Source organism: Triplophysa dalaica, chromosome 9 (assembly GCF_015846415.1).
Source record: "Triplophysa dalaica isolate WHDGS20190420 chromosome 9, ASM1584641v1, whole genome shotgun sequence".
Classification (NCBI taxonomy): domain Eukaryota; kingdom Metazoa; phylum Chordata; class Actinopteri; order Cypriniformes; family Nemacheilidae; genus Triplophysa; species Triplophysa dalaica.
In genome coordinates, this window is record NC_079550.1 from 24,510,523 (window position 1) to 24,533,189 (window position 22,667).

The 22,667-nt window shown below is 38.4% G+C and overlaps 1 protein-coding gene across 6 annotated transcripts in view; it reads left to right on the forward strand.

Annotated features, from left to right (window-relative positions):
- Positions 1-22,667, forward strand: part of LOC130428781 (protein NLRC3-like) — a 92,854-nt gene that overhangs the window by 41,950 nt on the left and 28,237 nt on the right. For 4 of the 6 annotated variants that reach the window (XM_056757018.1, XM_056757021.1, XM_056757022.1 and 1 more), the window contains exons 9-13: positions 2,011-2,184; positions 4,111-4,239; positions 6,725-6,898; positions 8,930-9,064; positions 15,870-16,004. In XM_056757018.1, coding sequence (XP_056612996.1) covers positions 2,011-2,184; positions 4,111-4,239; positions 6,725-6,898; positions 8,930-9,064; positions 15,870-16,004 — 747 coding nt within the window. The remainder of the gene's footprint in view (positions 1-2,010; positions 2,185-4,110; positions 4,240-6,724; positions 6,899-8,929; positions 9,065-15,869; positions 16,005-22,667) is intronic. The other 2 variants (XM_056757019.1, XM_056757023.1) reach the window with 2 other exon arrangements.

Sequence of the window (22,667 nt, forward strand, 5' to 3'; positions counted from 1 at the left end):
TTTAAATTATGCCCTGTGTTTTAACATCTACATCATTATTTAGCCTATAGGCACATTAAGAGCACAAATCACAAAATACTTTTCAGATTTAGCAAATTAATGTTGCATTCATCTGATAAATCATGACATTTCATCCACAGGAAAGTAAATCTAAATTCAAGTGAATGCTTCTGAAAGTATTGGTATCAGTAACGGTATCGGCAAAACTAGTCCTGCATTTACTTGGTATCGGATCAATACAAAATTTTACAGTATCACCCACCACTTGCTCTATCACTCATGGTGTGAAGCAGTGTCTTGTGAACAACTAAAAGATCACACTGAGAAGAGCACAAATTTTGACATGGTCAAATAAGGTGCAATAACAGGTCAGACAGGTGCTGCGGAGCCAGGTCATGCAAAGCCTTAAATTAGATTAGATTAGATTCCACTTTATTGTCATTACACATATACAAGTATAGTGTAACGAAATAGTTTAGGTCTAACCAGAAGTGCAATTAGCAAGTGCAGGATATACAGTGTGAAAAAATACAGAATACAATATTAGGGAAATACTATACAATGGGCATGTACTATGAAAATACTTTACAGAAGGAATGTTCTATGAAAATATGACAGTCGGTATGTACTATGAACAATATATACAGAATATATACTGTGAACATTAATGTACAGGTGGTTATGAACAGATAACAATAGACTACACAATAGTGCAAGTGACTTAAGTGTGCATTAATTACAGACATTAGCTATTAAAGTTGCAGTGCAATAGATGAGTTCATGCGGTTATTAAAGGTACGGTGCAGTATATGAGTTAATGAAGTTATTGAAGTTATAGTGCAATACATGAGTAGATGCAGTTATTGAAGTTACAGTGCAGTAGATGAGTTAATGCAGTTATGAAAGTAGTCCATTAGTGTAAATGAGTGTTTAGCATAATATTCCTGGTTGAAACACGTTCAACAGCCGTCCCGTTAATGTGGATGGGGTCGTGTGTGCCTCCTTTCGCTTTCCTGAAGTCCACGATGATCTCCTTTGTCTTGGAGGTGTTAAGTGGCAGGTTGTTGTTTGAGCACCATGTGCCCAGGTGCCGGACCTCCTCCCTGTAAGCAGTCTCATCGTTGTTGCTGATGAGACCAATCACTGTTGTACCATGTGCAAACTTGATGAAGGAGTTAGACCCGTTCACAGGCCTGCAGTCGAGTGTAAAAAGGGAGTGGAGAAAGGGGCTCAGTACACAGCCCTGTGGTACACCAGTGTTGAGGGTGATGGTGGTGGAGCAGATGTGGCCTAACCTAACAAGCTGAGGCCTGTTCGTCAAGAAATCCATAATCCAGTTGCAGGTTGAATTGTTAATGCCTAGGTTTCCATGTTTGATGATTAGCTTGGAAGGGATGACGGTATTGAATGCAGAGCTGAAGTCTACAAACAGCATGCGTGCATAAGTGTCCTTATTGTCCAGATGTGTGACCACGGAGTGCAGTGCCATGGACACCGCATCATCTGTGCTCCTATTGCTATGGTAGGCAAATTGGTATGGGTCCAGTGTGGATGGTAGAGAGTCCGTTAGGTGTGCCAGGACCAGCCGCTCAAAGCACTTCATAACAATGGTTGTGAGTGCTACAGGGCGGTAGTCGTTCAGGCATGTCGGGCTGGAACTCTGGAGCAGTTGACTTGTGATAAAAACACAATCTGACCCAACAGACCAACAAAACAGACTGTATGAGAGTGTTTGTGTTGATCTTTAAAGATTCTGACACAACTTTAACATTCAAGCCGATCTGTTATTGTACATTAATGTGACAGTAAGAAGTGCATCATACAACACATATGTTCTGAAAAAATCATCTGAACAAGTAATAAATTCTGACACTTTATTCTGACCAAATGAAAATGTAAATCTTAGTGATGTCATTTTATAAAACATTATTTTATATAGTCATTATTTTTATTTAATAATGACATTCTGCTGAAGTGAGAGACTGAAGTGTGTGTTATTGTTCTCTACAGGTTGAGTCAGTGTGAGATCACAGATGAAGGTTGTGTTGCTCTGACTTCAGCTCTGAGATCAAACCCCTCACACCTGAGACATCTGGATCTGTCTAATAATAATGTAGAAGATTCAGGAGTGAAGCTGATCTCTACTGTACTGGAGAATCCTCACTGTAAACTGGAGACACTGAAGTAAGATCATCTCTCTGATAGTCACACATAGGGTCGGGCCGATAGATGATGACATCGTCCATAGCTGATGGCTGACATTCATCATGACGTGGGCCAGCATCGTGATTTCCCTGCATGACGCAATTTTCGTCATTTGGGTGTCTGCGGTCATCCGTATATCCCGTTCACGTACATCACAATCCCAAGACAAATGACATTCTGCACATGTGTCGAGCTCATCCATTCGCAATTTCGCCATTATCAGCAGTTGAGTATGATTTGGAAGCTGCGCTATCATGTGTATAAAACAGTGTTTTTTAAATGAAAATGATCCTCGTTTATACTGCCGTTCCTACATAAGTTTCAGAAAAAAAATTGCAGGTCACATGACAATTCAGGAACACTGGACATGCGCACACAAATGTAAACACTTATATACACATTCAAGCTGGTTGTAGCTGACAGTTGTTCTGCTTCTATACTATATATCAGGTGAAATAGAGTCAAGAGTAGTATGTCCCAAACCTCAGTATGAATAAACAGTAGAGAGAAATGCTCAGATGCTCTTCTGCTCGGGCCGAGGTGTGTGAGTGTGGATCAGATGGACACTATATCCCATGATGCCACAGGAGCTGAGCAACAGTCAAATTAAAAATTAAATCAAATTAAAATAGTGTGAAACTGTAAGACTGAATCTGTTTTTAAATGTAAGTACGTATAAAGGAAATTCATGAGACTAAATGAAGTTTTTATTAACGTCAGTGTACAGGTTGTTGTTAATACATCACAGGTCAGGGAGCATACGGGTCACATGACAATAAAACATGACGGATGCAGTATGTGAGAAATGTATTGGTACACCCCCACACATACTACATAGAACATGAGTTACTGTTTTAACGCTCGATAGGTAGATACTTATTCAACTTCAGTACGTACTTTCATAGAATGAGATTTCACACACAACTTTGGTTACTAGTCACAGACCGGGGCGGCCAGTGCAAAATAAACATGATAGAGAGGAAAAGCAAAGACGTCTTCCTGTGGATAGATGAGGAAATCCATGTTATAAAGCTTGTTTGATTTCATCCGGCGCCAAGCAGACCGATGGACGGATGACATCACAGTACTGAGAGAGAGATTTAAACGCATACGGCTCATGATTCTCTCTCGTGTTGCTGTAATGTCACCGGCTCCATCAGTGTATGCAGCGCTTCATGAAGTCAAACAAGACTTATAACATGGATTTCCTCATCTATCCACAATGACTGCGTCCTGTAACAATCACCTGAGATTAAACTTGTGAAATTTAAACAAAATCATTTTAACCACTGACCAATATAGCAAATATATAAACTAACTCATGTATCCAGAAACATAACTTACAAACACAAAACACAAAATACTTTCTTTATATAGAAAAACCCATGAAGAAGTATCACACACACACCATAATACACAAACCATTGGAAATCCCAATAGTCCAACATATACAAAAGATCCCAAATCACAAAGTGTCTCTATGGAAACAGTAACCTTTAGCAGTCCACTGTCCAGGGTGTTGAAGTGCGGAGCTGAAGTAAGTCCTTGATATCCTCTAGCAAAAAGTCTCAGTTATGGAAAGAGAAACATTTTCTGCTCCTTTGTTCTGGGTGTTGAAGTGCTTGATGAAGTCAGTCCTTGAAATCTCTGTCATCACAACATATTTTAAATGTCCTATTGACACAGACGCATAGAACCTCCTTAATGAAAACATTGAAGAATATGAAGATATAAAGAATCCTTTTGAGTGAACACAATAATAATGTTTTTATAGTCATTTAATGATGAGAATAAAAGTTCTGTCACTTCAGACAAAAAGATGATTGTCATTGACGTAACATGTTTATTTAATGATGACATTCTGCTGAAGTGAGAGACTGAAGTGTGTGTTATTGTTCTCTACAGGTTGAACTGGTGTAAGATCACAGATGAAGGTTGTGTTGCTCTGACTTCATATCAGACTCTAGGAGATTCAGAAGTGAAGCTGATCTCTACTGTACTGGAGAATCCTCACTGTAAACTGAAGACACTGAAGTAAGATCATCTCTCTGATAGTCACACACACTGATCACACAACATTCATTCATGTTTATCAGTGTGTACTTTTAAAACATAAATAAATAATACTGTAAACACTCCATTAAATTCGGTTGTTTGGCTCGACATCAAGTGATCAGTCAGTGCTTGAAGTTCATGTGTTGAAGCAGAAAAATCAGGCGTGAAAATATGTGAGTGACTTTGACAAGGGCCAGATAGAGATGATAGAGACTGGGTCAGCTCATGTTTAAAACACTTTGACCTGTCAGTGTTCCTCATTCCTGGTGAATGGACATCAGGGTCAGAGGTGCCCAAGACTTACTGATGAACATGTGGAGTGAAGCCGAGCTTGTCTGATCAGATCAGATGTGAAGAGCGTCTGGAGTTTAAAGTGATGAAAATCTGTATCACATTTCTTTAATATCAGGTGGATGATGGGTTGGTCGGAGGCAGTGTTTATGTTCTGGATAATGTTATGGTTTGAGATCATAATTCTTGTTTTAATGATGTGTGACTTCATATGTCACTTACTTTCAAGCAGCAATAAAAAACAGCGTTCATGAATACTGAAGTCAAGTACTGCGTGTGCACATTCAGAGCGTGATGTGTTGACCACTAGAGAAAGAGTGAGATTAAAGGAGTAGTTCAGCTTCAACATCAACATTCTGTCATCATTTACTCACACTCTTGACATTTCACACCTGTATGATTTTCTTTCTTCTGCAGAACACAAAAGAAGATATTTTGAAGAATGTTGTTAACAGCCCCACATTCACTGTCATTGGTTACTATAGAAGTGAATGAGGAGCTGTGCTGTTATATTACCAACATTCTTCAAAATATCTTCATTTATGTTCTAGAGAAGAAAGAATGTGATATGAAAGTCATCAGAATGTTGATGTTGAAGGTGAACTACTCCTTTAATATTGTAGCCGATCTCTGTGTCTCTGTCAGCTCGTGTCTCTCGGGGTGCAGCGGTGCTCGTGCGTGTGAACACACAGCAGACAGCGAGTGATGTTACTGGAGGAGTTATTTAGTGTTTTCCTGATGAATACTGTCAGTTCAAAAGATCATCTCTCTGATAGTCACACATGTACTGATTCTTACAGTAGCAGAAAACATCAAGTGTTTTAAAACGAAGCAGAATTGCAGTGAGCAGTGAGACTCTTATCGCGCCATAAAAAAAATGTCGCCGTTAATCTATTCTCAAAGTTGGGTTGGGAGCTGGGTCTATACTACGCAAGCTATGATGACTTTCACCTTGATATTATAGCGCGGATGTATACAAGCTTAACTGCACTGTACGGGGCGAGAACGAGATTTTTCAACTCGCGTCATTCGCGGAAGCAGAAGCCGCCTCATAATCTCATAACCAGGGCTTCATTCGCGCGGTTCGCTCATCAAGTATGTCTATTGGCTCTTTGCATTAACATATTAATCACTCGCGCTTGACACGCCATTCGCGTTTGGTCTGAACACAACATAACGTTACTGTGAAATTACCGCATCAAACGTGACGTGCTAACATGGATGCAGCTATGAAGCCGCCGGGTTTGCTTCTGGGAATATTAATTTTTAAGAAGCTTCCCAATAGAAACATCGACAAGACTAAGGTTGTTTGCACCTTGTGCAATGCGGAATTGGTTTAAAAAAAAAACTCTTTCTCTCAACAGCTAGTGGTCTAGCTTTAGTTGAAACCAGTAACTTTGTATTGAGATCTAATGTATTATGGCTCCTGTATGACATATCGCTTGTTGCTCCCTCACTCTTTGTAAATTGCTTTGGATAAAAGCGTCTGCTAAATGACTAAATGTAAATGTACTGTAGGAGCTCTTCCAGTCTCAAGTACCACCTAAACGCAAATCATCCCTTAACTAATGCGGAAGTAAACACAAGTTCATCTTATCGAACATAATTTAATTTTCATCACCAATTATCATAGTAGAACAGCTTTCTCAAGCAGTTTGTGATGCATTTTGGAAACAGGAGATGAGCCCCTGGTCTAATGCGCCACCTGGCTTGAGAAACCCGTTCTCAAAGACTTACTTTTAGTCATTATTTGGGTAGCACACATATTCTGAATGCCTTCGGTAGAATTCAAATGAGCCATTTTAATCTAGATTAAAAAAATTAATCTATGCCCACCACTAATAAAAACACAATCTGACACAACAGACCAACAAAACAGAATGTATGAGAGTGTTTGTGTTGATCTTTAAAGATTCTGAGCGCAACTTTAACATTCAAGCCAATCTGTTATTGTACATTAATGTGACAGTAAGAAGTTCATCATACAACACATATGTTCTGAAAAAATCATCTGAACAAGTAATAAATTCTGACACTTTATTCTGAACAAATGAAAATGTAAATCATAGTGATGTCATTTTATAAAACATTATTTTATATAGTCATTATTTTTATTTAATAATGACATTCTGCTGAAGTGAGAGACTGAAGTGTGTGTTATTGTTCTCTACAGGTTGAGTCTGTGTAATATCACAAATGAAGGTTGTGTTGCTCTGACTTCAGCTCTGAGATCAAACCCCTCACACCTGAGACATCTGGATCTGTCCCTTAATAATGTAGAAGATTCAGGAGTGAAGCTGATCTCTACTGTACTGGAGAATCCTCACTGTAAACTGGAGACACTGACGTAAGATCATCTCTCTGATAGTCACACATGTACTGATTCTTAGTTCATCATCTTCTATATTCATGTTCATGGGTTGGTTGTGGAGTATTTGAGATGCAGGAATGTCATAAAAACAAGATCATCTCTCTGATAGTCACACATAGGGTTGGGCTGATAGATGATGAGATCGTCCATAGCTGACATTCATCATGATGTTGGGCCGGCATTGTCATTCAACTTCATGACGCAATTTTCCTCAACAGGGGTTCTGCGGTCGTCCGCATATCCCGTCCACATACATCATATTCTCAAGACAAATGACATTCTGCGCATGTGTCGAGCTCATCCATTCGCCCTTATCATCAGTTGAGTTTGATTTAGAAGCTGCGCTATCATGTGTATAAAACAGTGTTTTTAAATGAAAAAGATCCTCGTTTATACTGATATTCCTACGTACAGTTCAGAAAAATTATTGCAGGTCACATGACAATTCAGAAACACTGGACATGTGTACACAAATGTAAACACTTATATACACATTCAAGCTGGTTGTAGCTGACAGTTGTTCTGCTTCTATACTATATATCAGGTGAAATAGAGTCAAGAGTAGTATGTCCCAAACCTCAGTATGAATAAACAGTAGAGAGAAATACCCAGATGGTCTTCTGCTTGTGCCGAGGTGTGTGAGTGTGGATCAGATGGACACTATATCCCATGATGCCACAGGAGCTGAGCAACAGTCAAATTAAAAATTAAATCAAATTAAAATAGTGTGAAACTGTAAGACTGAATCTGTTTTTAAATGTAAGTACGTATAAAGGAAATTCATGAGACTAAATGAAGTTTTTATTAACGTCAGTGTACAGGTTGTTGTTAATACATCACAGGTCAGGGAGCATACGGGTCACATGACAATAAAACATGACGGATGCAGTATGTGAGAAATGTATTGGTACACCCCCACACATACTACATAGAACATGAGTTACTGTTTTAACGCTCGATAGGTAGATACTTATTCAACTTCAGTACGTACTGTCATAGAATGAGATTTCACACACAACTTTGGTTACTAGTCACAGACCGGGGCGGCCAGTACAAAATGAACATGATAGAGAGGAAAAGCAAGGACGTCTTCCTGTGGATAGATGAGGAAATCCATGTTATAAAGCTTGTTTGATTTCATCCGGCGCCAAGCAGACCGATGGACGGATGACATCACAGTACTGAGAGAGAGATTTAAACGCATACGGCTCATGATTCTCTCTCGTGTTGCTGTAATGTCACCGGCTCCATCAGTGTATGCAGCGCTGCATGAAGTCAAACAAGACTTATAACATGGATTTCCTCATCTATCCACAATGACTGCGTCCTGTAACAATCACCTGAGATTAAACTTGTGAAATTTAAACAAAATCATTTTAACCACTGAGGGAACCACTGACCAAAATAGCAAATATATAAACTAACTCATGTATCCAGAAACATAACTTGCAAACACAAAACACAAAATACTTTCTTTATATAGAAAACCCATGAAGAAGTATCACACACACACCATACTACACAAACCATTGGAAATCCCAATAGTCCAACATAAACAAAAGATCCCAAATCACAAAGTGTCTCTATGGAAACAGTAACCTTTAGCAGTCCACTGTCCAGGGTGTTGAAGTGCGGAGCTGAAGTAAGTCCTTGATATCCTCTAGCAAAAAGTCTCAGTTATGGAAAGAGAAACCTTTTCTGCTCCTTTGTTCTGGGTGTTGAAGTGCTTGATGAAGTCAGTCCTTGAAATCACTGTCATCACAACATATTTTCAATGTCCTGTTGACACAGACGCATAGAACCTCCTTAATGAAAACATTGAAGAATATGAAGATATAAAGAATCCTTTTGAGTGAACACAATAATAATGTTTTTATAGTCATTTAATGATGAGAATAAAAGTTCTGTCACTTCAGACAAAAAGATGATTTTCATCGTAACATGTTTATTTAATAATGACATTCTGCTGAAGTGAGAGACTGAAGTGTGTGTTATTGTTCTCTACAGGTTGAACTGGTGTGAGATCACAATCACAGATGAAGGTTGTGTTGCTCTGACTGGAGATCAGACTCTAGGAGATTCAGGAGTGAAGCTGATCTCTACTGTACTGGAGAATCCTCACTGTAAACTGAAGACACTGAAGTAAGATCATCTCTCTGATAGTCACACACACTGATCACACAACATTCATTCATGTTTATCAGTGTGTACTTTTAAAACATAAATAAATAATACTGTAAACACTCCATTAAATTCAGTTGTTTGGCTCGACATCAAGTGATCAGTCAGTGCTTGAAGTTCATGTGTTGAAGCAGAAAAATCAGGCGTGAAAATATGTGAGTGACTTTGACAAGGGCTAGATGGAGATGATAGAGACTGGGTCAGCTCATGTTTAAAACACTTTGACCTGTCAGTGTTCCTCATTCCTGGTGAATGGACATCAGGGTCAGAGGTGCCCAAGACTTACTGATGAACATGTGGAGTGAAGCCGAGCTTGTCTGATCAGCTCAGATGTGAAGAGTGTCTGGAGTTTAAAGTGATGAAAATCTGTATCACATTTCTTTAACATCAGGTCGATGATGGGTTGGTCGGAGGCAGTGTTTATAATAATTATAATAAGTTTTGTGCGTAAACGCCTTTCAAGAACCTAAGGACGTTTTACAAAAAAACATTCACACAGTCAAACAATTTAATAAAAATGTCATCATATTTACAGGTAGTTGACAACAACAGATCACAAAAACATGTAACATTAATACAAACAGGGTCAAGACAAATATCAACAAATTATTGACAGACAAAAGAAAACACAAATTGATAAGGACATACAAATACGTAAAAAATGGGTCAATTAGCCTAAAGGTTAGAAGTTGCAGAAAAAATGGAAAGTGTTAGTTTGAGAGAGTATTGAATAGATGAGTTTAAGGTTGACTTGAAGGTCTGGAGAGTAGGAACAGCACGGAGATTATGGGGAAGACTGTTGCATAATTTCGGACTAAAATACAGAACGCACTACCGCCTACTGTAGAGAGCCTGAACATAGGCACAACAAGCAAGGTGTCATTACTAGATATGACAGTCCTGGCAGGAGCAGATGGTGGCAATAACTCAGCAATGTACTGTACTTGTACTCTAAAATTATTACCTTAAACTGAATGTGATTTGCCACATTAAGACAGTGAAGCTGATGAAGGATGAGAGTGATGTGACGATCTTTTGTTAAATGGAAGTAGTTGAGCAGCAAAGTTTTGATAACTTTGGCATGTAAGCTACATAATAAGGAGCTGCAGTAATCCAGTCTGGAGGTAATAAAAGCGTGGACTACAGTTTCAGCATCATGAAGACTGAGTGAGGGACATATACGAGCAATATTACGCAGTTGAAAGAAACTGTCACGGTTCTGCAGAATTCAGAACTTCCCTGTTTTATGTGGGGAGAGACGTTTTTGGCCTTGTGGCTTTCCATACTCTCCCCGAGTCTTCCGTCTCGTTAGCTTTCCCTTAGTGTTTCATTACCCACACCTGTTCCCTTGCCAATTATCCTGTGTTTTTTCCCCTATAAAACACCCTCATGTTCTTTGTCTTGTGCTCTTGGATTGCTTGACGTTGTATGGTGTAATTGTCCCTGTGCTGTCTATTTCCGTGAAGCCGTGTCTTGTTCCTGTACACTGTACCCTGTGCCCCGTATCCCTGACACCTGTGACCTTGTTCTTGTTAACCCGTGTCTTGTAACCTTAGTCTTTGTTATTCAAAGTGTTTATTTTCTAGTCATTCAGTCCGTGTCTTTGAATTCTTTGTAGTCATCTTGTCTTGTGTTTTCCCCCTCGTGGGTTTTGCTTTGCCTTTTTGTCTGATTTGTCTTAATAAATTCCCTGTTAAACGCCTTACCATCGAGTCTGCCTGGACTTGGGTTCCCGACAGAAACATGCTTTAACAGTCTGACTGATATGTGTACTCCCAGTACTCCCAAATTCTGCACGGTTTTCGAGGGCCTTAACTGGACACCATCAATATCAATGAAAAAGTCATGGTGGGATCATCATGATTTCAGTTTTATTAGCATTTTATTGCAAAAAGTTGACAGACATCCAGGTTTTGAGTTCTCGAAGACAGAAGACAGTAGCGAGGGGAGTGGTAACAGAGTTAGGTTTAACTGTGAAGTAAATTTTGAAAAATCATCTGAATAAATATGACTATGAGCATGACGTCTGATAATCTCAGTGGTGTAAAGTATTGGAGTAAATGTATTTAGTTAATGTACTTAAGTATCTTTTTCGCTACTTTGCACTTGTACGGACTATTAAAGATATTAGCAACTTGTACTCTCTACTTGACTACATTTTTGAACAAGTATGTGTACTCTTTACTCCTCTACATTTGTAATGAATAATGCAATTACACACTACATGGCACCTATCATTCTTTTGCGGAAGTTTATTTTTGATACAGAAGAATTAATATTGCCATTTCAGGGCTAGAGAATAACTTTTTGCACTGGTTGCACTTGTGCGCCTGACTTTTTTTCTTAGGTGCACCAGCACAAAAGTTCGGTGCACCAAAATTTACACTGCATCGCATTTAAGGCATTTAACATTTAACTCGTTTTACCAGTTCACTTTTTTTTTAAATGTCCATATAGGCAAAATTTACTTGTAAATGATTAACTTACAATCTGGTCTACATAAAGTTCTTTATTTGAAGCACAAATCTACAAGAAAGCAACTTACTGAAAAAGTGTTGGTGCTTAAAGTGCTTCAGTGAACTGAAATTTAAACTTAAAAGATCTCAAGATAAATGGACCAGGGCTTGACGGCTCCGTGTCAGAGCATTGCTTGTGATTTTCAGACGGATCAGGACTTAATTTAACGTTATTCACAAAAAAGTTGTGAATTGTACTTTTCATCTTCTCTCATCTTCCCCTGCTACATCCACTCTGTTTAACTGATTGCATCAGTCTACTCACATCTCTCTGTTTGACTGCAGCACACGCATTTTCAAACTTACACACCAGAGGTTGCTCTACACTTTTTTTATTGTCCGTCATTTTGACTGACAGGCTCGTAAGATTCTGTCATAATCTATTATTACCCGTCACTAGAGTGCAAGGTGGCATTAGGTGGTAATTAGTTTGTTCGTGACGTCCGAAAATACTGAACAAAACCGTTTGAATAAAACGAAAGTAAGGAAAATTTTGCAGCGCAAATTTAAAGAACGAGAGCTCTGCCATTATCGCTACACAAGGAAACTAACAAACATTACAGACAACAACTAATAAGCAGTGAAACAAGTTTTACGTTGTTTATCATGTGTATAGTGTCTGGACTTTTGATCATCTCTTGTATATTTTGCGATCGCGGTCCGGCTCGCATGAGCAGTGGAGCGGTGATAACTCCTGATGCTGCAGACTGGGAGCTCTGTCATCTCACGAAAACATTGTATAAAAATACTTTGCATGCCATAGTTTACACAGGACTGGAGGGAAATGTGCATTGATACTCCTTCATTCTTCATGTTGTGTGGTTTATTTTGATAGGTGAACTGTCTTTCCCGCGTCCCAGCGCGACATCCGATGAGTTTTACCAGATCGCATCACACATGTCTAGTCAGTAACACTGACAGGTGAAAACATGCAAGTCGCCTCGCGAGCGTATCACGCTGAAGGGAAACGGGGATTTACATATTCCCCTCATTGTAATACTGCTTAGAATTTAGAAGTTAGACATAATTAATATTGCATATAAGAATGTATAGTCTGTTTAATATTTGCCCTGTGGTTCTCTCTCCTTTATCTCAAATGTGTGCTTTCACTGTGTGTGTGTGAGAGTGTGTTTGCGTGTGTGCGTCTCTGTCAATGTGTGTAAGTATTTGTGCATATTGTGTGTGTGGAGCATTTGTATGTCTGTCTTTTGTTGTTTTCACCTTTTTCTTGTTTTTACAGGTATATGCCTTTAGTTGTTTTTCTTGTATTCATTGTGGCTCCTGTACAGCTGTGTTGTAACAATGAAAATTGTAAAAAGCGCTATATAAATAAAGTTGAGTTGAGTTGTAATCCGCCAAAATGACGGATGGCCTACAGATTTTTTTCCGTCACTGGTAAAAAAATCTGTCAATGTCAGAGAATTTTTGGTTAACGCGACTTCTGGTACACACACGTACAGGAATATCCCGACCACGGCCAATCAGAGGGGGGTCCGCCCTTCACTATCTCTGATTGGTTTAGACCACGATATGGGCCTAATGTGTGTCTGTTGTTGAATCACAGAGAGACTTTCAGAGTTGCAGAGACTTTTTTTCCCTCGAAAGGCTGATCACAACGGTGCGACCTCTGATTATTTTTAGTCACACCATTGAAAAATAAGGTCGCATTCGCGAACAAATTAGTCGCACTCTAGAGCCCTGCATTTACAGGGGATTGAATGCACTATACCTTGTGGCTTTTGCTCTTACTTAATAAAACTTGTCAACATGGCTTCTTTATGTGAAGACGAGTGCATTATCAATGATCAATGGGTTAGGATTAACAATGTCAATCGCTGGCGGTTTATTTGTGAAAGGAGGACATGACAGCAGCTGATGATGAGGCCAAAACTAGCATGTCCACTTCTTTGACTTTTTAATTTGACTTTATTATGACTTTATTTGGTTTATTATGAGCACTTAAGCTTAAATGAGACTTGAGTGTTTGTAATAGACGTAGGTTATGGTGTCAACCATGATTTGTTGCAATTTTTAGGTGTTCAGTCTTATTTTGATTTAAGAAAATAAATGTGATTGCACTCCTCGCGAATCAAGTGTTTTTGTTTTTCACTGACATGTCTCTTAAGTGTTGAGTACTAGTGATGCTTTAAGTCTACATTCAGTTCAAGTAAAATACTCAAGTACTGTTAAATTCAGATACTCTTAAGATACTCTGAATTGTCACTTTTAATGGAGTAGTTTTTGCTGCAAGGTATCTGTACTTTAACGTAAGTATGGTTTATAGGTACTCTTTACACAACTGGAAAATCTGACCCAATGGAAGCACATAGATGAGAAATAAGAGTAGACCAAGAACCGAACCCTTTGGTACACCACGAGAGACAGTAGCTGTATGAAAATCTTCCTTCTCAACCCTTACAAAACTCTGCCTATCTGATAGATATGAAGTAAGCTACTGAAGGTGCGGTCGTCTCCATATCCCGTCCACATACATCATATTCTCAAGACAAATGACATTCTGCGCATGTGTCGAGCTCATCCATTCGCCCTTATCAGCAGATGAGTATGATTTGGAAGCTGCACTATGCATGTGTAAAAAACAATGTTTTTAAATGAAAAAGATCCTCGTTTATACTGATATTCCTACGTACAGTTCAGAAAAATTATTGCAGGTCACATGACAATTCAGAAACACTGGACATGTGTACACAAATGTAAACAGTTATATGCGCATTCAAGCTGGTTGTAGCTGACAGTTGTTCTGCTTCTATACTATATATCAGGTGAAATAGAGTCAAGAGTAGTATGTCCCAAACCTCAGTATGAATAAACAGTAGAGAGAAATACCCAGATGGTCTTCTGCTTGTGCCGAGGTGTGTGAGTGTGGATCAGATGGACACTGTATCCCATGATGCCACAGGAGCTGAGCAACAGTCAAATTAAAAATTAAATCAAATTAAAATAGTGTGAAACTGTAAGACTGAATCTGTTTTTAAATGTAAATACCAATAAAGGAAATTCATGAGACTAAATGAAGTTTTTATTAACGTCAGTGTACAGGTTGTTGTTAATACATCACAGGTCAGGGAGTATATGGGTCACATGACAATAAAACATGACGGATGCAGTATGTGAGAAATGTATTGGTACACCCCCACACATACTACATAGAACATGAGTTACTGTTTTAACGCTCGATAGATAGATACTTATTCAACTTCAGTACGTACTTTCATAGAATGAGATTTCACACACAACTTTGGTTACTAGTCACAGACCGGGGCGGCCAGTACAAAATAAACATGATAGAGAGGAAAAGCAAGGACGTCTTCCTGTGGATAGATGAGGAAATCCATGTTATAAAGCTTGTTTGATTTCATCCGGCGCCAAGCAGACCGATGGACGGATGACATCACAGTACTGAGAGAGAGATTTAAACGCATACGGCTCATGATTCTCTCTCGTGTTGCTGTAATGTCACCGGCTCCATCAGTGTATGCAGCGCTTCATGAAGTCAAACAAGACTTATAACATGGATTTCCTCATCTATCCACAATGACTGTGTCCTGTAACAATCACCTGAGATTAAACTTGTGAAATTTAAACAAAATCATTTTAACCACTGAGGGAACCACTGACCAAAATAGCAAATATATAAACTAACTCATGTATCCAGAAACATAACTTGCAAACACAAAACACAAAATACTTTCTTTATATAGAAAAACCCATGAAGAAGTATCACACACACACCATACTACACAAACCATTGGAAATCCCAATAGTCCAACATATACAAAAGATCCCAAATCACAAAGTGTCTCTATGGAAACAGTAACCTTTAGCAGTCCACTGTCCAGGGTGTTGAAGTGCGGAGCTGAAGTAAGTCCTTGATATCCTCTAGCAAAAAGTCTCAGTTATGGAAAGAGAAACCTTTTCTGCTCCTTTGTTCTGGGTGTTGAAGTGCTTGATGAAGTCAGTCCTTGAAATCACTGTCATCACAACATATTTTCAATGTCCTGTTGACACAGACGCATAGAACCTCCTTAATGAAAACATTGAAGAATATGAAGATATAAAGAGTCCTTTTGAGTGAACACAATAATAATGTTTTTATAGTCATTTAATGATGAGAATAAAAGTTCTGTCACTTCAGACAAAAAGATGATTGTCATTGACGTAACATGTTTATTTAATAATGTCATTCTGCTGAAGTGAGAGACTGAAGTGTGTGTTATTGTTCTCTACAGGTTGAACTGGTGTGAGATCACAATCATAGATGAAGGTTGTGTTGCTCTGACTTCACATCAGACTCTAGGAGATTCAGAAGTGAAGCTGATCTGTGATGTACTGGAGAATCCTCACTGTAAACTGAAGACACTGGAGTAAGATCATCTCTCTGATAGTCACACACACTGATCACACAACATTCATTCATGTTTATCAGTGTGTACTTTTAAAACATAAATAAATAATACTGTAAACACTCCATTCAGTTGTTTGGCTCGACATCAAGTGATCAGTCAGTGCTTGAAGTTCATGTGTTGAAGCAGAAAAATCAGGCGTGAAAATATGTGAGTGACTTTGACAAGGGCCAGATAGAGATGATAGAGACTGGGTCAGCTCATGTTTAAAACACTTTGACCTGTCAGTGTTCCTCATTCCTGGTGAATGGGCATCAGGGTCAGAGGTGCCCAAGACTTACTGATGAACATGTGGAGTGAAGCCGAGCTTGTCTGATCAGATCAGATGTGAAGAGCGTCTGGAGTTTAAAGTGATGAAAATCTGTATCACATTTCTTTAACATCAGGTCGATGATGGGTTGGTCGGAGGCAGTGTTTATAATAATTATAATAAGTTTTGTTCGTAAACGCCTTTCAAGAACCTAAGGACGTTTTACAAAAAAACATTCACACAGTCAAACAATTTAATAAAAATGTCATCATATTTACAGGTAGTTGACAACAACAGATCACAAAAACATGTAACATTAATACAAACAGGGTCAAGACAAATATCAACAAATTATTGACAGACAAAAGAAAACACAAATTGATAAGGACATACAAATACGTAAAAAATGGGTCAATTAGCCTAAAGGTTAGAAGTTGCAGAAAAAATGGAAAGTGTTAGTTTGAGAGAGTATTGAATAGATGAGTTTAAGGTTGACTTGAAGGTCTGGAGAGTAGGAACAGCACGGAGATTATGGGGAAGACTGTTGCATAATTTCGGACTAAAATACAGAACGCACTACCGCCTACTGTAGAGAGCCTGAACATAGGCACAACAAGCAAGGTGTCATTACTAGATATGACAGTCCTGGCAGGAGCAGATGGTGGCAATAACTCAGCAATGTACTGTACTTGTACTCTAAAATTATTACCTTAAACTGAATGTGATTTGCCACATTAAGACAGTGAAGCTGATGAAGGATGAGAGTGATGTGACGATCTTTTGTTAAATGGAAGTAGTTGAGCAGCAAAGTTTTGATAACTTTGGCATGTAAGCTACATAATAAGGAGCTGCAGTAATCCAGTCTGGAGGTAATAAAAGCGTGGACTACAGTTTCAGCATCATGAAGACTGAGTGAGGGACATATACGAGCAATATTACGCAGTTGAAAGAAACTGTCACGGTTCTGCAGAATTCAGAACTTCCCTGTTTTATGTGGGGAGAGACGTTTTTGGCCTTGTGGCTTTCCATACTCTCCCCGAGTCTTCCGTCTCGTTAGCTTTCCCTTAGTGTTTCATTACCCACACCTGTTCCCTTGCCAATTATCCTGTGTTTTTTCCCCTATAAAACACCCTCATGTTCTTTGTCTTGTGCTCTTGGATTGCTTGACGTTGTATGGTGTAATTGTCCCTGTGCTGTCTATTTCCGTGAAGCCGTGTCTTGTTCCTGTACACTGTACCCTGTGCCCCGTATCCCTGACACCTGTGACCTTGTTCTTGTTAACCCGTGTCTTGTAACCTTAGTCTTTGTTATTCAAAGTGTTTATTTTCTAGTCATTCAGTCCGTGTCTTTGAATTCTTTGTAGTCATCTTGTCTTGTGTTTTCCCCCTCGTGGGTTTTGCTTTGCCTTTTTGTCTGATTTGTCTTAATAAATTCCCTGTTAAACGCCTTACCATCGAGTCTGCCTGGACTTGGGTTCCCGACAGAAACATGCTTTAACAGTCTGACTGATATGTGTACTCCCAGTACTCCCAAATTCTGCACGGTTTTCGAGGGCCTTAACTGGACACCATCAATATCAATGAAAAAGTCATGGTGGGATCATCATGATTTCAGTTTTATTAGCATTTTATTGCAAAAAGTTGACAGACATCCAGGTTTTGAGTTCTCGAAGACAGAAGACAGTAGCGAGGGGAGTGGTAACAGAGTTAGGTTTAACTGTGAAGTAAATTTTGAAAAATCATCTGAATAAATATGACTATGAGCATGACGTCTGATAATCTCAGTGGTGTAAAGTATTGGAGTAAATGTATTTAGTTACTGTACTTAAGTATCTTTTTGGCTACTTTGTACTTGTACGGACTATTAAAGATATTAGCAACTTGTACTCTCTACTTGACTACATTTTTGAACAAGTATGTGTACTCTTTACTCCTCTACATTTGTAATGAATAATGCAATTACACACTACATGGCACCTATCATTCTTTTGCGGAAGTTTATTTTTGATACAGAAGAATTAATATTGCCATTTCAGGGCTAGAGAATAACTTTTTGCACTGGTTGCACTTGTGCGCCTGACTTTTTTTCTTAGGTGCACCAGCACAAAAGTTCGGTGCACCAAAATTTACACTGCATCGCATTTAAGGCATTTAACATTTAACTCGTTTTACCAGTTCACTTTTTTTTTAAATGTCCATATAGGCAAAATTTACTTGTAAATGATTAACTTACAATCTGGTCTACATAAAGTTCTTTATTTGAAGCACAAATCTACAAGAAAGCAACTTACTGAAAAAGTGTTGGTGCTTAAAGTGCTTCAGTGAACTGAAATTTAAACTTAAAAGATCTCAAGATAAATGGACCAGGGCTTGACGGCTCCGTGTCAGAGCATTGCTTGTGATTTTCAGACGGATCAGGACTTAATTTAACGTTATTCACAAAAAAGTTGTGAATTGTACTTTTCATCTTCTCTCATCTTCCCCTGCTACATCCACTCTGTTTAACTGATTGCATCAGTCTACTCACATCTCTCTGTTTGACTGCAGCACACGCATTTTCAAACTTACACACCAGAGGTTGCTCTACACTTTTTTTATTGTCCGTCATTTTGACTGACAGGCTCGTAAGATTCTGTCATAATCTATTATTACCCGTCACTAGAGTGCAAGGTGGCATTAGGTGGTAATTAGTTTGTTCGTGACGTCCGAAAATACTGAACAAAACCGTTTGAATAAAACGAAAGTAAGGAAAATTTTGCAGCGCAAATTTAAAGAACGAGAGCTCTGCCATTATCGCTACACAAGGAAACTAACAAACATTACAGACAACAACTAATAAGCAGTGAAACAAGTTTTACGTTGTTTATCATGTGTATAGTGTCTGGACTTTTGATCATCGCTTGTATATTTTGCGATCGCGGTCCGGCTCGCATGAGCAGTGGAGCGGTGATAACTCCTGATGCTGCAGACTGGGAGCTCTGTCATCTCACGAAAACATTGTATAAAAATACTTTGCATGCCATAGTTTACACAGGACTGGAGGGAAATGTGCATTGATACTCCTTCATTCTTCATGTTGTGTGGTTTATTTTGATAGGTGAACTGTCTTTCCCGCGTCCCAGCGCGACATCCGATGAGTTTTACCAGATCGCATCACACATGTCTAGTCAGTAACACTGACAGGTGAAAACATGCAAGTCGCCTCGCGAGCGTATCACGCTGAAGGGAAACGGGGATTTACATATTCCCCTCATTGTAATACTGCTTAGAATTTAGAAGTTAGACATAATTAATATTGCATATAAGAATGTATAGTCTGTTTAATATTTGCCCTGTGGTTCTCTCTCCTTTATCTCAAATGTGTGCTTTCACTGTGTGTGTGTGAGAGTGTGTTTGCGTGTGTGCGTCTCTGTCAATGTGTGTAAGTATTTGTGCATATTGTGTGTGTGGAGCATTTGTATGTCTGTCTTTTGTTGTTTTCACCTTTTTCTTGTTTTTACAGGTATATGCCTTTAGTTGTTTTTCTTGTATTCATTGTGGCTCCTGTACAGCTGTGTTGTAACAATGAAAATTGTAAAAAGCGCTATATAAATAAAGTTGAGTTAAGTTGTAATCCGCCAAAATGACGGATGGCCTACAGATTTTTTTCCGTCACTGGTAAAAAAATCTGTCAATGTCAGAGAATTTTTGGTTAACGCGACTTCTGGTACACACACGTACAGGAATATCCCGACCACGGCCAATCAGAGGGGGGTCCGCCCTTCACTATCTCTGATTGGTTTAGACCACGATATGGGCCTAATGTGTGTCTGTTGTTGAATCACAGAGAGACTTTCAGAGTTGCAGAGACTTTTTTTCCCTCGAAAGGCTGATCACAACGGTGCGACCTCTGATTATTTTTAGTCACACCACTGAAAAATAAGGTCGCATTCGCGAACAAATTAGTCGCACTCTAGAGCCCTGCATTTACAGGGGATTGAATGCACTATACCTTGTGGCTTTTGCTCTTACTTAATAAAACTTGTCAACATGGCTTCTTTATGTGAAGACGAGTGCATTATCAATGATCAATGGGTTTGGATTAACAATGTCAATCGCTGGCGGTTTATTTGTGAAAGGAGGACATGACAGCAGCTGATGATGAGGCCAAAACTAGCATGTCCACTTCTTTGACTTTTTAATTTGACTTTATTATGACTTTATTTGGTTTATTATGAGCACTTAAGCTTAAATGAGACTTGAGTCTTTGTAATAGACGTAGGTTATGGTGTCAACCATGATTTGTTGCAATTTTTAGGTGTTCAGTCTTATTTTGATTTAAGAAAATAAATGTGATTGCACTCCTCGCGAATCAAGTGTTTTTGTTTTTCACTGACATGTCTCTTAAGTGTTGAGTACTAGTGATGCTTTAAGTCTACATTCAGTTCAAGTAAAATACTCAAGTACTGTTAAATTCAGATACTCTTAAGATACTCTGAATTGTCACTTTTAATGGAGTAGTTTTTGCTGCAAGGTATCTGTACTTTTTCGTAAGTATGGTTTATAGGTACTCTTTACACAACTGGAAAATCTGACCCAATGGAAGCACATAGATGAGAAATAAGAGTAGACCAAGAACCGAACCCTTTGGTACACCACGAGAGACAGTAGCTGTATGAAAATCTTCCTTCTCAATCCTTACAAAACTCTGCCTATCTGATAGATATGAAGTAAGCCACTGAAGAGCAACACCAGTGAGACCGATTTCAGATAGTTGAGAAAGGCGTACAGAGTGGCAGACAGTATCAAATGCTGCACTTAAATCATTAGCACAAGTAGACTGTAAGCACCTGAGTCAAAAACAGGAGGACATCATTAACCTCTTTTAGAAGCGATGTCTCAGTGACATTAGAGGGGCAGAAGGCCTGATTGAAATGGCTCAAAGATTATTTTTCTCCAAATGAGATTCTAGTTGTGCTATAACTACCTTCTGTCAATGTTCTGGATAATGTTCTTTTGTGGATGTGTGTTTTTTAATACTAAAGTCAAGTACTGCGTGTGCACATTCAGAGCGTGATGTGTTGAACACTAGAGAAAGAGTGAGATTAAAGGAGTAGTTCAGCTTCAACATCAACATTCTGTCATCATTTACTCAGACGAAAAAAGTAACAGCGACTTCACAAAAAAGGACAAAAAAATAAGTTCTGTGGCATAATTTGTGTCACGGTTCCATCTGTTTTTCCCTTGGACTTCACTCCCCTTGATCTCATGCTCAGCCTCATTATCCATGGACTATTTATATTCATCTTGTTCCATTGTTCTATGTCCAGTATTGTTTATGCTACGTGTGTGTCTCTGTTCCAGCTTGGATTCATTATTAAAACCTATTTTTGTTTATGCCTTGTCGTGCTCTTTGGACTCACCCGGTCACGCATGACAATGTGAGGTGGCATTCAAATATAAAAGTATAAACAGTATATATAAACTAATATACATACATGTACTTTGCATATACATAATTCAAATTAAAAAAACGTCCCATCTTTTCTGGAATTTGGGATGTAGATTTGTTGCTAGTTGCTTTTTTAAAAATAAATCACTAAAGGGTAGCGATCTGGTTGAAAATCAATTATAATATGTGAGGTCTGAGGTCTGAACTAAATCGCAATACATTTTTAGAACAGCAGGGGCAGCCATGTTCACTGCAAACCTAAACGTGGACATGCTGATATCTTTTAAATGCAAAAAATCAAAGAAAAGCACAGACGGCATTAGTTTGTTTATATTAAAGAGACTTTTTCTATTATTAACTTGTTTTAAAATGGCAGTTTAGGTTTTTTATTTGAAAAAGAACATAATTGTATTATACAAAGAAACCTGAAGCATTTAAGAAATAATACAAGGGAAGTTGTTAATTTCTAATTTGTAAAAATTGTTAATAAATCGCATTGTGAGATCAGAATCGTAAATTGCATCGCATCGTGAGCTGAGTGAATTGGTACATCACTCCTAAAGGGGTCTGAAAAATGTATAAATCTAGCAACAAAGTCACCAAGTTGGCAACACTAGAGTCAAGTTAATGGTCTTTATTGTTGTTGTGTTGAGTTACTGCTTTATATTTTATTTATTCGTTAATTCAATGTATTGAATATATTTATTTATTCCTTTTTTTTACATTCTGACCTCAGAGTTTTCTTTTGGTGTTAAGGCCGTCAGCTTGATTATTTCCGATGATTTGTTTTCTTTTAAAGTGGCATTCCTTAAGTTATTTTGAGTAAAAATGAGCTAAAGCCAATTATTGAGCAAGCACATGAAAGAACGGTGTTTAATGCTGTGTCATTAACCTTGTTGGATTAGGGTTAGGGTGTATTTATTTAAGTTTCTGATTTTAAAGTT